The 18,617-nt window shown below is 38.4% G+C and overlaps 2 protein-coding genes across 3 annotated transcripts in view; both read right to left on the bottom strand.

Moving 5' to 3' along the window:
• The window catches only part of gad1a (glutamate decarboxylase 1a), a 16,884-nt gene extending 15,340 nt beyond the window's left edge, over positions 1 to 1,544 (bottom strand). The window contains exons 1-2 of one of the 2 annotated variants that reach the window (XM_016668634.1): positions 1,004 to 1,544; positions 106 to 280 (exon numbers count right to left, since the gene is read on the bottom strand). In XM_016668634.1, the coding sequence (XP_016524120.1) occupies positions 106 to 193 (88 nt within the window). In that variant the 5' untranslated portion in view covers positions 194 to 280; positions 1,004 to 1,544. The remainder of the gene's footprint in view (positions 1 to 105; positions 281 to 1,003) is intronic. The other variant, XM_007546459.2, reaches the window with a different exon arrangement.
• A 9,396-nt stretch (positions 1,545 to 10,940) lies between these two features.
• Positions 10,941 to 14,218, bottom strand: sp5a (Sp5 transcription factor a). Its single transcript, XM_007546458.2, has 2 exons — positions 13,392 to 14,218; positions 10,941 to 12,939 (listed from the first exon to the last, which is right to left on the bottom strand). Exons 1-2 carry the CDS (start codon positions 13,440 to 13,442, stop codon positions 11,863 to 11,865), a joined length of 1,128 nt encoding a protein of 375 aa, XP_007546520.1. The 5' UTR covers positions 13,443 to 14,218; the 3' UTR covers positions 10,941 to 11,862.
• Positions 14,219 to 18,617: the final 4,399 nt, after the last annotated feature.

Genomic DNA, 18,617 nt, shown 5'->3' with positions numbered 1-18,617 from the left:
CTCTCCTCTCCCACCTCCACAGCCCCCCATCGACGATGATTAATGGCGATGGGCGCAAAGTAAATAGCACAAGTGAAAATAGCATTTTATCGGTGATGGACCTACTTGAGCCCGGCGGCCGTAAATTTGTCGAGTTGGGATCCGCTCCGGCGCCGGAGGAAGAGGAGGAGGAGGAGGGTGCAGACGCCGCCATCTCTCCCAGAGACCCTGAGCCAGAGTCAAGAAAGCCTGGTCACTTTTCTTTCTTTATTTCTTTCGTTTCTTCTCCTCCTCCCTCCCCCTAAAAAAATAAATAAATAAAAAATAAAAAATAAAAAAAATCACTTGAGGCGATCAGAGAGGAGAAGATGAAGTGTAGGTGAAAATCCCAAAGGAATTTTTAACCCCCCCTCCGCCCCCCCTCCAACAACAACAATTAAAAAGAGATAATCAATCTGGACAAAGACTCTGTCTGTCTTACAAGTTTAGGTTGAAATCTACAAGATGTAATAAAATATCTGCACATCAGAAGCCTTAATTTTACAATTTAATAATAACTAATTCTAATCATTTTTGGCTCAATGCTCAGTTAGAGATTTACAATTATCATAACCAGCAAATGTTTAATATCCTAAAATAATATAAAGCCCCCCCAAAAAAGGAAAAGACAATGGAAGAAATAAATAAATAAAGCTTATAAAAACTTTATTTTGATTTTATTATCTTCATAAATTAATAGTGCGATCAACATCTTCATCAACGATCCGTTTTAGCTCCTGAATGACAAATGTCAGGGTCAAGGTGATTTCAGGTAACAGAAAATAACCCGGAGGGGTTTTCATTCTTTCAGAGAGAAGTAATTTGTTTAGAATAAAAAAAGAGACGTACAAATTTAATCCAAGCTGTCTGAAAAAGAAGCGGTGATCAGTTATAAAAAAAAAAAACACCTGTTAGAGCAGCTCAGGTATAAATGAGCTTCTTCAGTTTACAATGTCTAGACGGACAAATGCGCACATCCACTTACCGAGCTGAAGAGCGTCCAGGTGAACAGGTTCAGTCCACCTCCACCCCCAAAAAAATATATATTATTTTTTTGGGAAAGTGTGAATTTATTACAAGAATAAATCCTGAATGGGAGCCTGCTGCGCTTCCTCTCCACCGACACGAGGAAGAGGAGAAAACCTGTGCTCCAGTCTTCCCATAGATCCCAGTCAAGGTGACCCCGCTCACCGGTGAAGATGCAGCTTTGATTTGCTCTTATTTTAAAGACGGAAAAAGCATCTGCTTGTGTGTGTGTGAACCTCTGCGCACCGGTGAGTCACAGCGTGGAGCTCCAGCAGCACCTCCAGCTCCCCCGGTGCAGCAGCAGCAGCAGCAGCTGTCTGCAGACTGTCTGCGCGTTTGGCTCCAAATGGCGCCGCTTTCGGCCCCCAAAAGTGCGACTTTCCCCCGAAGTAGTTATTGTTTTCTATCCAGGTCTGGTTGTGATCCTGGTCACGGACATGATGCTTGGTGTTATGAACAACACACTACGTGAGGAGGGATCTGGATAGGAGAAAAGAAGGAGGGAGGAGAAAGGAGGAGATTTGGTTTTGTTCTAAAGGGGGAGAGGGCGGGGGGCGACAAGAGAGAAAGCGCCCAAATACGGCTTTAATTAGGGCCATTTAATTTAAAAGAAGCACTCTGATAAGATGAGGGATTTTTTTTAGCGCTGCTAAAATGGTTTAGCAACAATCCTTTTATACACAGTCACACATGTTATTATTTTCCCCCTCGTCACATTTTATTGTCCTTCTTTATGTGCAGACCGGCAGGTGTTGATGTAACCTGCGACACATCCAAAGTGCAGGACACAATCTGTCCACAAGGTGGCAGCGAGAACCCAGAGATGATTCCTACAGGAGCACAAGTGGGCCACTCCATTTAAAAAAAAAAAAAAAAACATTTCACGGATCTAATTATACACAGAGGCATTAATCTGGGACGCCGCGCCAGGCATGCGTGACGGCAGAGACACGAGTGGACACACAACCGACCGCACGCAAAGATCACACAGCCGCAGTTTAGCGAAGATTTGTTGCCTCTGTTGGTGATGGATGGAGCGGAAGGCGATTTAAAAAGGTCGATTCACGTGTTGAGCAGCAGGCTGCGGTTAAAAACCGGAGTGGATGGTTTAGGTTTCAGCACTGGACAGCTCCACGAAAACACTGTCTGGTCCTGGAGGTCCGGAGCTCTGGTTCCCTGTTCCTCTGTTGTGTCAGAGCTAATTCAGCTGACAATGAATTAACATTTATTACATAAAATATCAGCATTTTCTTTTCTCTAAAACGACATTTTTCTTTAACTGGAACTGTTACTGAGAACTGCTCATCCTGTCCAGGACTGATTTGGCCTCAAGCTGCCTGTGATGTTACTGCCGAAACTTTTAGTTTTTATGTTCCTTATAAGGAAATACTGTTCTGTTTGAAAAGACGAGGGGGTGTTCAACACATTGTTAAACACTGAATGTGTGAAGGACTGAATGTTTTAACATTTCCTATGCAGCATTATACTGCAGTTGAGATTTTCATCACTATGATTTGGGTTGGACTAGTCTAGCATGTAGTCCAACCCTAAATAAAATCCAGCAGAACCAAAAGACCTTTTAATGAACAAGAGTCCCACTGTGCATTATTTAGTCAATGTTAGGTTATGAAACATTATCCCAAGTTTTAGACGTCCCACAGAGTATTGTTCAATCCATACTCTCAAAATGGAAAGAGTTTGGCACAACCTGAAACCTAGAAACGCACAGTCGTCCACTCAACCAACAGACAGTAAAGAGCGCTTCAAGTAGAGAAGCAGCTGGAGGCCGATGTAAACTGCAGACATCTAAAGCTTGGGTGACAGTTTTTCTTTATCAGGGACAGGAAAGCTGGTCAGAGTTGATGGGCTGATGGATGAAGCTAAATAGAGGCCAGTTCTGGAAGAAAACCTGTTCAAGGCTTCTAATAAACTTCAGATTGAGGTTTACCTTTCAGCAGAACTATGAGCCTTTGCCAGTCTGTTGTGGCAAGAGCTACCTGATGTGGGTTTAGGTTTTCTGTTCAGATATTTCAGTCTGTAAATATGCAAATATTGTGATTGGAGTGAAATGTGGTTGTAAAAAATATTGACAAACATCTGCTAAACAGGACATTTAAACCTTTTAAAAAGAAATTTGAAGACTATGGATAATTTTTCTACTAATTTGCATTTATGTTCTATTTTGTGTTGATTTATGGCACAAAATCCCGATGCAATTTAATTACATTAGTGGTTTTTAAAGTGACAAAAAATCAAGTTAATGTGGTATGAATAGGTCTGCAAGGCACGGTAACTATAAGAGTGAGCGTACTGTGAGAAATCACTCTGTGAAAGGGACAGGAATGAGAACACCTTGTTCAGATGGATTATCCTCTGAAACTGGTTTTGCCTTATATGTTCAGCATTCTTAATGTTTACTTTCTCCACATTTATTGTTGAACTATTCAACCTACTGCAAAGACTTAGTGTCTACCAATACAGACCAAAGCTATATTAACTCACTCTTTCCTTGACGATTTGTTAAAACATCCACAAGAGGGCGCACTACACAAATGGAGAAGGTGAGAATGAAAGAAGTGCGGGTTGCCAGTCTGCTGTGACAATTCTGCTTATGATGGAAATTACTTTGTGTTCAAATTAAGACCACTAAAAGAGATGCCACTTAAAGTTTAATAAATGAATACATCTAACATGCTCCTCTGTGCCTCTGTGATGCAACTGAAAGTTTTAGTGTTATTAGGCCTAACTTTAACACTTCATAAGACAGGGTGGAAATAAATACAAAAATGTAACAATTGCTCCTACGGATGAATGAGATCTTAAGCAGAATTTAGGAGACGCAGATTAATTCCCTGAAAAAAGTAAAAGTTAAACACCTGCTGGGAGAAGCTGCGCTGTGACGCACGTGTGAGAAACCTGCAGCTCAGAGCGGAGGATTTGGGATGAACTGCTGCACCGTGCGAGGAGCCCTGTTTGATCTTACTTAATCAGGTGAAACTATGACAACATCTGCAGCAATCATAGGATGCTGAGGGCCTTAGCCAGAATTTTAAAAGAACTGAAGCTAAAAGTGAAAACACACCTATTAGCTCGACTCTCACAAAACAGAAAGAACGTTTGTGAAATCAGTGTTCTTTGCTTTTGAGAAAAAAATAAATAAATCAGTAGCAAACAGGTTATCAATGCTTAAATGAAAGCTCGAATAAACAATATAACAATATAATATATATACAAGACTGAACAAACACACACACACACACACACATACAGCTCTGGAAAAAATTATGAGACCACTCCATTGAAAATGTCATGGTTATTCCATCAAGTGTTGGTTTCTGAACTCTTCCCGAGTTAAAACATTAGTATTGTTGTTTCTGAATTAAAATTAACTTGTTTTCTTTGCCTTATTTGAGGTCTAAAAGCACTGCATCTTTTTCGTTATTTTGACGTTATTTTATACCACATTAAAAAGAAAAATTTCTCTGATACTCAAATTCCTCCAGTCACTTTCATCTTTCAGATTTTGTACTCTTTTTTTTTTACTCACAACATCTCCTTATGACATGATTAACAGATTAACATGATTAATTAACATTAATGCTAATTAATGATTAACATTAATTAGCATTAATGTTAACTAATAGTAACCCTACAAATGATGCTTAAACTCTAATGTGGTCGTAAGAGGCTGCTTTTAGTTAATATGGCCTCAAACTCTAAAATACTCTCAGAGACTACTGACTATTGATTTTATGACTTTTAAAAAGGGTCTTAAAACTTAGTTTATTAGTGTGGTGTCAAATTGACAGGACTTATTGTAGTCAAGTTTAACACTTTCACTTTCTTCTGTCTTAATTTTCTCCCTTATTATTCAGTTTAAGTCAGGAGTTGGGCTGACAGTGGTAAACCAACAGATTTTCTGAGTTTTTGTTGGCTGAAACAAACATGGCATCTACTTTATTATTTATCAGACGGCCTTATTTAATGGAGTCACCCAGAAACTTTCTGTAAAAATGTTGCAGCATTTCATATTTTGGAATGATGACGCTACATTCGCTTAACAAGAAGCTAAAATCAGTTGATCTGCAAAATAAAGAGCTGCAGTGTTATCCAGCTTTAAATTAATTCCTAGAAAGAGGCCAATTTTAATGAAAACTACAGATACTCGTTCACATACCATCTTTATTTTAATAATCCATGCAACATTTTAGGTCCAAAACAAATAAAGGTGCTTAAAACTTACGCAGATTGAGTCAAAATTACCTTTATTAAAAAGTTCAAAATGTATCAAGTGATATGCCCAGCAAGATTTGAAAACAGCACAAAGACTAAAAAACATAACCTCTGTCTTTCCGTCAATAAAATTAAGAAAGAATCATCCATACTCGTACTTCTTCAAGAGACTCCAACAATGACTCCTTGGAAGCGGGAGACGTCTTGTTTAAGAAGAAAATAAACCTATTAGTTTTATTTTCATAAAAATGAAAGGCACGTTTGTGCTTCTTAAAGGGAAAGGGAAACAGAAACAATGAAAAAATAGAGTCTCAAGAACTGAACCTTGTGGGACCTCACAGGAGAAGGAATCAGAGGATGACTTAAAATTGCTCAGGCTGACACAGAAGGTCTTTTCTGTCAAGTCAGACCTGGACTAGCCAAGGGAAAGACAATAAAACGCTCTTTAGAAGGCAATGAAACTTTGTGATCTGCAGTATCGATGATGAAATTGTTTCATCCAATAAAATCAGGATCACGCAGTTTATACAGCAGTGAGCAGTGCAGATTCTGTGTTGTGATGTGACTTAAAGCCGGCCAAACGAGCTCCAAAGTGTTATGTGCTAATAAGACGTCAATCAGCTGCTTGTAGATGGTTTTCTGCAAAATTTTCAAACAAGAAAACAGCTTACGGATTGTACTAAAACTTGCCTGTACATTTGGATTGATGGTGCTGCTCTATTTGCATGTCTTCAGTCATTTGAAACAACATTCAAGTACAGGTTACTGGTAATAACAGCAAGAACAGAAGGGCCTACAATACAATTTATCTCTTTAAATAACTTAGGTGTGAGCTCATATTAGGAGAACCTGAGGCGTTAACAAACAAGTTCAAGCTAACTTATTACATCTTAATGACATGTGATGATAGTGCTCTTCAATTTGAACCAAATGTTTGAAAGTCAAAACTCTTGTCCAACTTTTTGGAAGACATCTGTGAATATACAGATGAAAAACAAAAAAAAAAAACAACCTAGGGCTGATTATCGTTTTTAGCTTCTAACAGGAGAATGAACATTTCCCATCAGTGTTGATGAAATGATGAAATGACACTGTTCCAGCTGTCATGTAAAACTGATACCAGCTCATAAAGACAAAGATGATCTTTGTTCGATAAAATAAAGACAAAGGACAAAGCATAAAAAAAACCCCATTTGAACCCTGACTGCTTCTGGAACAACAACATACTCACTGATCCCTATAGTTGCTCTGTTTGCTTGTTGTTGGTACAGCAAGCAGGAATGTAAATGCTTATCTGCATCAAAACATGTTTATATATTCAATGAAGACCGAGAGTGAGAGACAGGGAAGGCTTGGTATAAGGACACTGACATGTTTTAATTACATTTTAATCACTGCACTGATGTATAAAACATGAAGCCCAGCGTGAGACCCGGCTCTCTCTCTCTCTCTGACCCCTTACGCACAAATTTCCTTTCAAGGCTCGCCATTTTAATCAGAAGTGGCATGAAATTTCTTCTTTATCACAACACTTTTATACGTCCAGATGCACGACGTCGAATCAGAATCCAATTTAACCATTTTTCATGCTTTAAACACCCATTACCACTTTTCCTTGAGAGCCAATTAATACGGACAAAAGAGCAATCCTTTAATTTTCCCATAAAAATGTAAATAGATAAAAATGACTGGGAACAATCAGAGGAATTATTTAACACCAGAAAAATAAACCCAGACGTCTCAGAGACGTCAGACAGCAGTGACATTGAGAATTATTCTGCCTTTCTGCCTGCTTCAAGTGAAACTCGTAGTTTCAATAAAATGCCTCAATTTGGACGTGAAATAAAATCTAATTTCAGTTTCTCACCTTTTGAAAATAAAATTGATTTAAGTCATATTTAGGAGATTTTAGTGTCCTTCCTAGAAGTCTGTCCTCTGAAACTCCAAAGAAGCTCGTCTTCCAAGACAATCAGTCACAATTCGTATGGTAGTAGTCAGCTAACCCAACTCTGACGAATCAAACTATCAGGAAATCTGACTTAAATATGAATAATTAGACAAAAATTTGTCCTGATCAGGTTTAGACATAAAAAGGGAAACACTCAACAGAGTACAACAAAATATCTGATCAGAAGGCAATCTGGTTACACTGAATGATCAAATCAGTTCGACCAAAGAGAAAAAGGAGGAAGTGTGAGTAATTCTAATAACTTTTTTTCTCAGTTTATTTAGATTATTTAGAGATTTGTTGTGGTGTCTGATGGAAATACCAATTTAGCAGGAACTTCACACACAATGTCGGGAGCTGTGGACTTTTGAAGATGAGAGAAATAATCCTAATATAACACTTTTGAAAGTGAATCTAGATTTGCGGTTCCTGTCAAAGCAGCACTGCAGCACAGCTATCTGCTGCAAGAAGTTAGAAAGCATTAAAACTTCTATAAGTTATGTCCTTTTAATACCTCCAGTACGTTTAAGATCAGTTTTTCAGATATTTAGGCAGATAGCTCAGGTAGATGAGCTCTCTGTCTATCATGTCTACATTCTGAACAGAGAAGATGGGTGGTCTGAAGGAGAATTTAGAATTTAGGGTTAGGTTATTTATGTGAAAGCACTCTTACAAAATATATTGCCTACAGCTTAAATTTTAAATTTATTTTTCATTGTCATTGTAGAAATAAATGACTTCCTAAGAGAGAGGGAAGCAGCACCAACTTAAGCTGCTGGTAACACCATTTATTCTGGATTCAAATACTACAACTCTCTTTTCATGTCCTAAACAATCTGCATAAATCAAATTCAATCAGTCAATCTCTATTACAGAATTGTTATGTTTTGGCTTTTCTTTGTCACACTGAGAAGTTTCAAGTAATCAAACAAATTCTGTTTGATTATTTGAAACATCTGAAAAGATCCCAAGAGTCAGCTCATAGCTTCATCTACTACAGCTAGAAATAAGTGATCGGGCCCAAAATCTAGCTGCAGTGATGGACCTGAACCTTCAGAGACACATAAAGACAATTGCAAAGTCAGCCTTCTATCACCTAAAGAACATTTCTAGCATTAAAGGACTAATCTACCACCAAGAAACTTATCCACGTTTTTATCCTAAGACTCATTGATTACTTCAGCAGTGTCTTCACAGGTCTGTCTACATATATTATTCTTTTGTCACCCGCTCCTCCTAAGAAGGTTCACCAGGTTTCATGTTTTCTCCATTTGTGAACAGTAGCTCTTCCTGTGGTTCAGTGGAGTCCCAAAACCTTAGAAACACCCTCGTAACCCTTTCTAGTGTTTGTGCCTTGGCAAATTTTCCATTCTCTGTGCTAACACATAGCATACACCTCAATTCACTTATGAGAAAAGCTTCCATATTAATAAAATAAACAGAGCACTGTGCTTTGATCTTTTATTTTTGTGTGATTAGGATATAACAGTTATTTGACTTGAGATAAGGCACAAAAAAGTTATTTTTCCCCCTAAATTTGATGTATAAACTGCCCCTTTTTCAATGTCAATTCACAAGTTTGAAGTGTCAGTAAAATCGAAAAGGCTTTTTAAATTGATCTGGTTCATACAGATAATGTGCTGAATACGAAGATTTAAGTTACATTCAGACAACAGGTCAATGACAAAAAAATGTGAAACGTCTAATTGTTTCATTTAATTCTAGAAAATAATATTAAACCACAACATATTGTGGCCACACCATGAACAGCTAAGAACTTCGGCCTCCAAAATCTTTATCTTTAACACTGAACTCAAACCAAAACCTTTGTGAGGAAACAATCTAACTGCACTCAACTTCCCCATCCACTGCATGGCGCAGGCGTCGTTTTATAATAGGATCAGAATCTGGATAAAGACTTCATAGCTCGTACAGAAAAATCTCATCCTGCTGTGTCGTTTTGGTTCCTTTCATTTTTCTCGTACTTCTGTGGAGGAAAAAAAATGCCATTGTTACAGAAATTATTTAAAAAAAAAATAAAACACGTTTGATATTACTCACAGCTTTTCTGGTATGTGTTTCAGTACATTGCAGGCTACAGTAGAATAATATGTAAAAAGTAAATCAGCAGCAAATTAAACAAACAATGAAACAATTACGAATTAAATTAATTTAAGGAGCTAGTTAGTAAGGATTATTTACATAATTAGCATTTTTTAGGCAGTAATTAACAAGCACTACTGATCAAGAAAAGGTCATAACCAGCTCCAGTAATTGTGAAAATAACGTCTAGAAGAGAAATAAATCCAGTATGCATGTATTGTTTTGCATATAAGACCAGTCTTTGCATTTCACTAATTTACTGTTAAAAACTTTTTCAGTTATTTTTCTGATCGACAAAGGTGCATTAGCTGTTTCCTTGACTTGCATGAAAACACAGGAGATAGCTATAACATTTAAAACATAGTTTTCTACAATAATGTGCACTAGAGAAAACTTCTGGGATTTTTTTCAAAACTATTTTCTTGCTCCATTGAGCCACCACAACTTACAAAAGGGGGCGCTGTTGTGGCAAAAAAAAAAAAAAAAATCCCTCCCAAAAAACTATCAGCTGAAACTTCACTTCCCTGAGTGGCAGCTCTCAGCCTGACAATTTTATTGATCTGAGATGAAACAGACATGACAGCAGAAGGACTTTACTTACTGAATAGCAGGAGCAGATGGATGAATTGCTGACTGATGCTTTGGATCTGTTAGATATAAAGAAGTTTATCGCTTCTTATTTGTGCTGATCAATATCACGGACTGAAGAACTTTAGCAATAGAAAACTGAGAAAGAGGGTGAAGAAGGTCAAGATGAAACACTTGAATTTCTTTTGAGAAACAGACAGCTGTACGCTTAAAAATTAATAAATAAAAAATACACTAAAAAAGATTGTACCAATTGTATTTTAAGGATCATCTATGTAACTTCTTTGTCCAACTCTTCAAAATCCAGTGATTCTTGGTCTCCACTTAGCAAATAATATCACTTCTAGACTAAACAAATTAATCATTTAATACAACATTAAATGATACAGGAAGAAAAAAAAGTAAAATCTGCAAAAAGGAACATTTATTCTGAGGATCTTGAACTTCAGGAAAAATATATATTAATTAGAAAAAAATAAAGTATACTTCATGCATATCCGAAACGCTCATGGAGATACGATTAAAAAGCTTTTGCTCACATTTTCACCTCTGAAATCTGTACATCGATATAAAAATCTATAGTTTTAATATATATATTTTTTTAATACAGACTTAATCAGCTTGGAATTTGATGCTTTTAAATTTAGAAAAATATTTTACTTATTCTAAATATTTTCTAGGCAAAATATTCTCATTTTTTCTTTAAAAATAACCAAGAATGTCAGCAATTTTTGCTAAAGCAAAACCATTTACAGACTTAAAAAATACTAATCAAAATTGTATTTCCTTCAGTCTCTAAACTCCAAAATCAAGAAGAAAATATTAGGAGTTTATAGTTTAATCCCATACAATTGATTATTGGAAATATATCAAATTAATCTTTTTCCACTGGGACATTTTCAACAATGGCGACAGCTTTTGCAACTCATCTTCTACAGGTAAAATATATTTTTAAAAATGTCTTGTTGCCTCCTCAGTGAGACATCAGAGGCAAACTGAATGAACTCTCCTTAGATGAGGGGGAAATTTTTTATAACTTTTATTCTCACGCAGTACTTTGGGTCATCGCAACAATAGCAGATCTTTTCAAGAGCATGCTTTTTTAATAATAATAAAAAAGAAAACACCCCCATATGGAGCAAAAAACAGACACTTTCATTCAACAAAAGCTATTAAATAGAATTTACAGGGGAGTGAAATCTTCCACCGAAGACAATGAATCAAAACACAAGTCATAAAACTTGTCTTTTCTTTGATGTTATATAAACAGTGAATATCCCAAAGTTGATTGAACTTCTCAAATGAACTCATTAAACTTTATACACACAGAGAAAAATGTGTCCCACAGACCAGCAAAGTTTAGAAACTACAGTCAGGATGTTAGAAATCAACCCGAAAAGTCCAAGTATCCTGTAAAAAAAAAAAAAAAAAATGCAGCCTAATTTGTACTTTAACTAATGACTGACTGTATTGCACTATGTTACTGTTTGCCTGCTGCTTGAAATAACTAGCAGGTGTGTTGAGCCTTACAGAGTGCTGGTCAGGTCGCTGCCTTGCCATTTCGTACTTTTGGTCGTTTCATCCCTGCAACTGACAGCTGATATTTCAAGTAATTCCCCTTTGTTCGCTCCTGGCCTGGAAGTAAATTTTATTACTCGTATATGTCATCTTTTTAGAAGGAACTGATGTCAGGGGTCCTAAAAGGTTAGTTTTCATAAGAGTTGATTGTTCTGTACAATCAGCACAGCAGTCAACTGAATTGGAGTTTGTTCAGAAAAGGAAATGAGTTTGAATTAAATTATAAGTCTCTTAATTCATTATCGTTGTATTTTTGGGGAGTAACAAAATGTAATGTCAGGGGGGGGGGAAAGGCGGATAAGCAGCGCTACAGTGTGCAGGTACGAAATGGCAACGCCTGGGTACGAAACGGGGCGAGGTGAACCGTGTTACAACATATTCCTGGTGTCCTCTCTCTTGACGTGATCAAGCGTCTTCTCGTGGCACTTGCTTCTCTTATTCTGGTGCGTTTTCACGTGTTTGGCAAGATGGTCGCTCCTCATGAACCTCTTGCAGCAGTCCGGGCACACAAAGCGCTTCTCCCCTGTGTGAGTCCTCAGGTGTCTCTGCAGCTCATCCGACCTGGTGAAACTCTTGCCGCAGAACAGCCAGTTGCACACGAACGGCCGCTCCCCGGAGTGCCACCTCAGGTGCGCTTTGAGGTGCGACGTCTTCCCGTACACCTTCCCGCAGCCCGGTATGTGGCAGATGTGCTGCTTCTTCTTGCCGGGCTCGTCGCTGGAGGTGGACGACTGGCAGTTGGGGCACCTGCACCGCCTGCACCTCCGCGCGGTCGCGAGGGGCGACTTGGTGTGCAGCAGAGCGGCGATTTGCGTCTGGTATTGCGCAAAGTCCGTGTGCCCCAGCACCAAGCCTCTCTGCAGCTGGAAGCGGTGGGGACCTAGAGAGGAAGAGTGGCCGACGTGGTTGCCCTGCTGCAGGCTCCACCACGGGATGTCCTCCCCCGGGTTCGGGGACAACTGTCTCTGCTGCTGGTGGACCAGGCCGGACGGTCCCGTCACGAAGCTCGGCATCTGGGGCGGGATGGGCGCCGGAGCTGCGTAGCTGACGGCAGGGACGTAGGTGGGAGGACAGGTGGACTGGAGGGACTGCATGGAGCAAGGTAACATCTTAACCGGGGAGAAGTCATAAGGGTACGAGGGGTCCGCCGGAGGGGTGAGGGGCAGTTCGTGGTGGGTGCTGAAGGAGCTCTGGATGTGCGCAGACAGCTGAGGCTTGGAGGATAGTCCGAAAGTAGAATTGCCAGCCAGGCTGCTTTGGGGGCTCCCCTCGTTAGTCCACGGGTGAAATAGTCGCGAGGGGGAGCCCAGAGTGGGATCGTAGGGGACTTGGAGGAAGTCTGGGTGGTTGGATCCGTGGTGGTGTCCGATCCGGTTACAAGTAGCGGCCAGGAGCGCCAGTGGAGAGTGCTTACAGTTCTCTGGAGAGGAGTTTGGAGTGCGATCCTGGAGGAGAAGAAAGACAATCAACTCGTGGATAAAACTGGTCACAATCACAAAAATAAACCGAAGCCTAACTTTTGTCAAATATGTATCTGGGACTAACAGGGGAAAAAATAAATAAATAAATTATTTAGGATAATAAACTTTTTTCTTTTTTTTCTTTTTTTTTGCAAGAGAACACTGGATGAATTAAAACAAGAAATTTCATTCTTTCATACATTTTCAACACATGCAATTAAGCAAAAAAAAAAAAACAACAAAAAAAAAACATCCACAGACAAATGCATCGCTTCCAACTTTAAGAAGTCCGGAACCGTGCCCTTCATTCCGCTTAATATTTAGAAGAAAACTGTGCACATATTTTGATAGAAAAACTGAAATCGACGCTGTGTAAAATGTGTCCGCTTTAAATGTTTCCTAAAAGCTTAAAGTGAAAAAGAAAGTTGCGCACAAACCTGGAGAAAAGCTTGCAGTGTTTCATTCCGCAGAACAGCCACCGCTGCCATGGTGCGCGTCCTCCTCCTCCCGATGCAAACTAATAATAAACAAACGCGCTAATTTTGATGAATATGTGGCATTCAGAGCAAAAGAAGAAAAGGAAGGGGGAAAAAAAACAGATTCTGGTCGGGGCAGGTCTTCACTCTCCAGTGCCTCCTCTCGCCGATATATCCTCGGTCTATCTGAAGAGTGAGGGATCACTTCTTAGAATTTGATAAGGACTTTGGTGGGCCGCCAGCCAGTCAGAAATAAGATTTATTACTTTGAAGTTTGCCGCTGCCCAATCATCAAAGAATGGCGGCTCTTTGAGAGGGGAAAGCAAATCCTTTGAATCCACAAAGCTCCTATGGTGTGTTTGTTGGTCTGGATAAAGGAGCTGATTATTAGGGGGGCTGGGAAGGGAGGAGATAAAGGCGGGACAATTAATGAAGTAATCACTATGTGGGAAATGTATATACACAAATAATTGGATTTTCTTGATCAAAGACCTCCATGCCGCCTGGAGACCCCGGTATTGGATGCTGTAGTCATCTGATCCTCTTTTTGTAATTAAGGATTTGTAGCAGAACCTTATGTGACAATGTGACATTGTTATCTCTGGAGATCTCCAAGAGCGTTTTGGCTGCGTTGTTTGATGGAGGGAAAAAGACCAAAATCAAGTGACTCAACATGAAGTTCTCATCTCTGAAGAATCTGCCTCTCTTTTACATTTTTAATTTGAATCCAGATTTCCTTTTGTTGTGCCTTTGAACTGTAGCTTGGCATTAAACACTTAATTATATCCTCTCTGAATTATTATTTTTTTCAGTCATCTATTTTATCACATGCTAATTCTAATTTAGAGGGATTTTTTTCTATCCTAATTAAACAATGAAATTTGCACTAACAATAGGAGCCTACAACAGTAATTCAAGTTAACATCCCTACCCAGCCAACACTGATAAATGGGGCCCATAATAGGGGCCTAGATATAAAGCATATGTGGGCCCCATAAGTTTTTTTTTTACTTAGGCTAGGTAGGTTATAATTTGGCCTTTACGAGAATGATCTGTTTGCAAACTACAACTTATATCAGCAAAACCATTTGGCAATCTTATATCTTAGCTGGTAGGCTAATGAGATCAATGCAACTAAGGTCCACATGAGTCCCACTTTTTACGCAGAACTGTCCTGAATTCAGCCTTTACAGACCCCATACACAATCTAACCTGGGATCTATTCCAGAACAGATTTCCTCCCAGTCAGTATTTCCATATGAGGCCCATTCAAGAAGCACGTTGTGAGACACTCTTATCCGTCCGGTTTGTGGAGAATTCATGTGGGACCTACAACATGACAGGGAAGAAAGCAAGTTAATGAAAAGTAACTTTCACAGGTTTAACAAAACGGCTTCACTCAGATCTCTTAATTATATTTCTTTGTCACTCTTGAGGATAAGAGCTGAATTTCCTTGAACAAAAAAACGGCATAGTTTGCTATAGAGCAATAGAAACACAAGCTATGGAGCAAATTAAATCCATGATAGAGCAGGATTTTGTAACATCAAGGCTCTGGGGTGTTACATCATTGTGGGATGAGGACTTGTTTTATGTGAACAGAATCATACTCAAAGTTTATTAAGCAATACAATTTACAATACCAATAAAAACCTACACAAAAAAACGAACATCTGGTAATTCAACTTGAAGCTCCGGTCCATAGAAATGAGTTACATGATGGACCTAAGATTTAATCTTCCGAGGGTTACATAATGGTCCGACGTTAACTGCTCATAAAGGTCTAATGCAGGACATTTGTGGTTTAAACAAAAGGGACCCATTGGTGTTAGATGTTTTCTAAAATCTGAACCCATTTGAGAGCCAGTTAAGGCCCACACAAGGTACTCAATTGGTATTGATGATACTTTGTTTACAGTGTTAAATCAATCTAAATGGGTCCCATACAGGAAGTAGATGTGAGGCCCACTTAGCTTCAACAACCTGAGCAAAATGTATATAGGGCACATATCCAAATATTTACTAGTATACATATGGGATTCATAAGGGTAGGAAATAGATTAAATGATGGATCCAAGTAAATTACTTGTATAGGTTTGGTGCAAGCAATGGTGGTTTTGATATGGAACAGGCAGTTGGCCAGGGCGGCATTTCAAAGGGGGAGCACAACAACCACTAGATAGACGTAAATGTAAATGCACTGCATTTTATCCCTTAAGTTTGTGCATTTTTGTTGCTTATTTTATCATATCTGTTGTTTTGTTTCAAATAATATGACTGTACAACTATGCAGCTTTCATAAGATAACACCCCAAAACTTTTGTGGCAGAAGTGGAGAATTGGAAGTTTGCAGTTAGCTCTCTGATCTTTATCTAGCTTCCCTGCAGAAACAATCACTGTCCTCTCAACTAGTTTGGAGCGGCAGATTTTGAATTAGATCTGTTCCTTTGAAGGGATTAATGTTCCCAGTCCTCTCCCACGGCTTTACACACAGTCATGAGGGAGAAGGGGTGGGAGAGGGGGTCCTGCTGGGCTGCACTGGAGCCTTGTTAAACTACAATGCTAGTTGCAGAAGACGTGAAAAACAAGAAGATCAGCCTTGTTTACATCAAGCTATGGCAGATGCAGTTTCTCGTTTGTGTTGAAAAATAAAAATAAATAAAAATCAGCAAACAAGGAAGTCCTTGTTTTGGCGCCACACATATTTATTCTATCATTTTGCTTTCAAAATTTAAAAAAAGAGCAAGCTGAGGGAAGCCCCAATACACATATGAGTTAATAGGTAATTTCTTAAAATCAAGAAGTGTAAACCTTTTAAGAATCGACTTATAAGTGAAAATTAATAAGAATAAACCAGAAGTTCTCATCAAACATAAATCAGATTTTTACAGTCAACCATTATTTTTTAAAGTTTATCCAAGTTAGGATGCACAATGCTTTAAGCTTTATCATCAATTTTAAATGCATTTCAAAAATCTAACTAGATAAGAGGGGATTACTGTACAATAAAAAAGGTGCCCTGTCATTATTTGTTACTAAAATATGCAAGAAAAAAAGGTTTCCACAAGTTAAAAGTTTTAAAGATGATCACAGTCATCGTCATTGTTCGCTTGAGGTTGTCTGTGCATCACTGTGTCCGTCTTTGGAGGCAAACTCTGGCTGAGACACTAAAAGCTGAACCCCCTGCTGCTCCAAATTTAGGTGAAATCCATCAAAAGTGGGGTAGGAGTAAGTTCTTCTACTTACTCTATTTTAAACATGGACAGAAATGTAATCTATAAAAATGTGAGTTCCTAATATTTTAAATAAGTTGGATCGTGTTTAAAATAAACCTGAGCTTACAACTCAAAAAAAGCCATAATTTCGTGTACCTTTCATGATGTCATCAACCTAAATACAAACAAGGCAGAATATTCCTCTTCAGTTGACATTTTAACAACTTATTTTGTGAAGTCCTACAGATACACATTTGTTCATTTAAAACATGTACAACCTGGTAGTCTCTGAAAGGTACTGTAAAAAACAAAAAACAAAAGTTTCATCAAAAAACAGTCCGTGGTCATGAGAGATGCTTTTCTGTACATATTAGAAACTTCCCTGCTTGAACTTGTTAGATTTAGATGAATGGAGCATCAGCAGAGTCCTGCAGAACGTGGTGGAAATCATTGAAGTATTTCTGGTGTATTTAAGCTGAGAAAACCTCCAAACACCATATTTGCCCAATTTGAACCCAAAGCTTCAGGCTTGTCATGGTGTGTTTTCAGGATGTCATGTGATGTTTGTGCTTAAGTATTATACAATACTAATATTATCATATTACTTACTAAATACACATAGTTTCCAAAAATCGGAGTTTGCAGAAGCTTTTTGAGCTTTAATGTCAATGTGTTAGATTTCTTACTTGAGGGTCTCCTTTGGCCTGTGCAAATTATTGTCCAGAGTCTTCTGGTGGTGGATGGACATCAGTGTCTTGTCTAAATTGACAGCAGCTGTGAAAGTGTGGCTATGTGACACAACTGAAAAACTTCTAAACAGAGATTACTATATTTTTCCCCACTGGTTTGCATTGATTCCAACTTCATTTACTGTTTTTCAGTCAACAATGCTAAACTGGTATGCAAGTCCTCAGACTCAACAAAGATAAGAGAGAGCCTCAGAAAACAGAATCACATATTTTCCCATCTTCTCTGAAATTTGTGTAGGAGCCGCAACAAGCTGTCAGTTTTTCTGCTTCGAGGTTTAAATGTCAGATAAATGTCTTATGCAGTAATCTGCTCTTTCATGTCAAAGCAGCAAACTGTTAAAGCGGAGGGAGGGAGCCCACTGGAAAACAAAATCATTTTTTGTTTGTTATTCATTAAAATGCACATAAACGCTCTTGATTTCCGGTGCACTTCTCCAAAAAAAATCAGCTGTACATGCAGGCTGTCCAGACATGCAAGACAAATTTCACTCATAGGTGATTTCTGTGAGCTGTAAGCATTAATAAATATTAATATCTTTCTTGGAGACGTTTGATAACCTCTTCATATAATCTCCAAGGTTTTCATGCACCTCAAAAGGACTCCAGGTAAGGGATGAATTTGATTGAGCAGGACTTTGTCAGAAATGACCATATGCTTGATTCACTGCATTTACTCACTCCAGACTGTTATTTTGTAGGCTTGAGCATTTTCCATTTCTCGGACATAAAATAACATGAATTATTTTATGATATTTTTTATATATATAACATTTATTAAAGAAATGATCATGAAGGAAGTCCCACAGGTATTGATTGTCTGCTTGTGTACTGAAAGATGTGGATCAGTCAGAGCCACCTCGTATTTCACACAGCAGGAAGGAAATCTTAGGCTCAAGGCAAGCACGCTAAAAGCAGATTGGAGCAGTCAAAAGACTTCAATATGGACATAAAGATTGGAATAATTGTGTAGTGGAAGGAATTAATGCATGGTTTTCAACACTTTTTTTTTTTTACAAATAAAAAAATCTGAAAAAGTGTGGCATGTATTTGTTTTCAGCCTTAAATATAGTAGTCTGCGATCAAACTGGTTTCAAAAAGTCAATTGGTAAATAAATTCCACCAGAGTAGCGCCACAAACCTTCCATATTTATTTCTTAAAGATGTTGACCTTCATGTGGTTTTTGGTGTTGTGCCACTGTTCTCGCCTTGCAGCAAGAAGGTCC

The sequence above is a fragment of the Poecilia formosa genome, unplaced genomic scaffold (genome assembly GCF_000485575.1).
Source record: "Poecilia formosa unplaced genomic scaffold, Poecilia_formosa-5.1.2 Scaffold16, whole genome shotgun sequence".
NCBI classification, from domain to species: domain Eukaryota; kingdom Metazoa; phylum Chordata; class Actinopteri; order Cyprinodontiformes; family Poeciliidae; genus Poecilia; species Poecilia formosa.
This window is presented reverse-complemented; position numbering and strand designations above follow the sequence as displayed.